Source organism: Myotis davidii, unplaced genomic scaffold (assembly GCF_000327345.1).
Source record: "Myotis davidii unplaced genomic scaffold, ASM32734v1 scaffold826, whole genome shotgun sequence".
NCBI classification, from domain to species: Eukaryota; Metazoa; Chordata; class Mammalia; order Chiroptera; family Vespertilionidae; genus Myotis; species Myotis davidii.
The window spans coordinates 961,166-962,354 of NW_006297142.1; the positions used below are offsets into that span (position 1 = coordinate 961,166).

The 1,189-nt window shown below is 55.1% G+C and overlaps 1 protein-coding gene across 1 annotated transcript in view; it reads left to right on the forward strand.

The window, feature by feature from the left end:
* The first annotated feature begins 1,176 nt into the window (after positions 1-1,176).
* Positions 1,177-1,189, forward strand: part of ASRGL1 (asparaginase like 1) — a 15,470-nt gene continuing 15,457 nt past the window's right edge. Inside the window, exon 1 of the mRNA XM_006772788.2 lies at positions 1,177-1,187. Coding sequence (XP_006772851.1) covers positions 1,177-1,187 — 11 coding nt within the window. The remainder of the gene's footprint in view (positions 1,188-1,189) is intronic.

The window sequence follows — 1,189 nt, forward strand, 5'->3', positions numbered from 1 at the left end:
GCTGATGGCCTCAGTTGAAGCTCCAAGTCTCTCCTCATAGTTTGACAGCGGTCATCAACAATATGTACACAAATAGGTGTGGCTATATATATGTCTATATATAAAAGGCTAATATGCTAAGTGCCCCCTACCAGTGCCTATGATGCGCACTGACCACCAGGGGGCAGACATACAATGCAGGAGCTGCCGAGCTGTAGTGACTTGCCAGTGGCGGTTCACAGGTGATGCACCCCGAAACCAGAGAGGAGGGAGCCCAATCCCTCGCGGGGTTGTGCGATTCCACCTTAAGCCGTGAGTTATGTTGTTGCTGGGGCGCTGTCAGCCCAGAATCTGGTTTCCTGCACTCTTGTGTTTGCATTCCACACCCTGTACAACAGCAACTTTGCAGAGTGCCTGCTAGCACCCCAGGAGCCCTCGGAGGATGTCAGAGAGCCAGTTTTGGCCTGATCCCCACAGGCCAGGCCAAGAGACCCCACCTGCCAAAGGAACCCCACTCACTCCACAGACGCCCTTCGAGGCGCCACCCCGGGTGCAGCCAGCAGCGGAGGGACTGCAGGAGGTTGGCTCCAGGGCATATCTGACCATCTAGCCCAGTCCTGCCCCACCTGCCAGCCACCTTCTAATTAATTTCCTTTCCTAATGTGCATGAATCCGTGCACCGGGGCACTAGTATTCTAATAAACTGTATTTGTGGACACTAAAGTGTGAATTTCATATAATTGTCATGTATTAGGCTCCGAGGCTCTGAGGCTCCGCTCCAAAGCTAGACTAGGCTCCTAGGCTAAGCTTAGACACTAGGCTAGGCTCATAGGCTAGGCTCGGCCCTGCCCCTTACCAGTGGGCTCTGCTCCTAGGTGTTTTAGCCCCGCCCAGTCCTCAGTGGAAAGGGAAGTTACACTTGCATTTGGTTCATTTAGGCAGAAGTCCCTGCCCCTGGCCCCTGATTGGTCCTTTCTCCGCAAAGGATGGATGACTCCATATCTTTGCAGTTTGTTTGGTCCAAAGGCAAGGTCCTTAGTGAGGATGGAGCCACCCTGGCTGGTAGAGCGTCATGGCTCCGATTGGGCGGGGAAGGAACAGAGGCGGCAGGCGGTGCAGACCGTTCAGGGCAGAGGCAGCAGCTTCGAGCAGGCTTCTCCCTCGAGTGCAGTTCCCTGGAGAGGCCCCTGCGTAGACATGGCTGCTACGC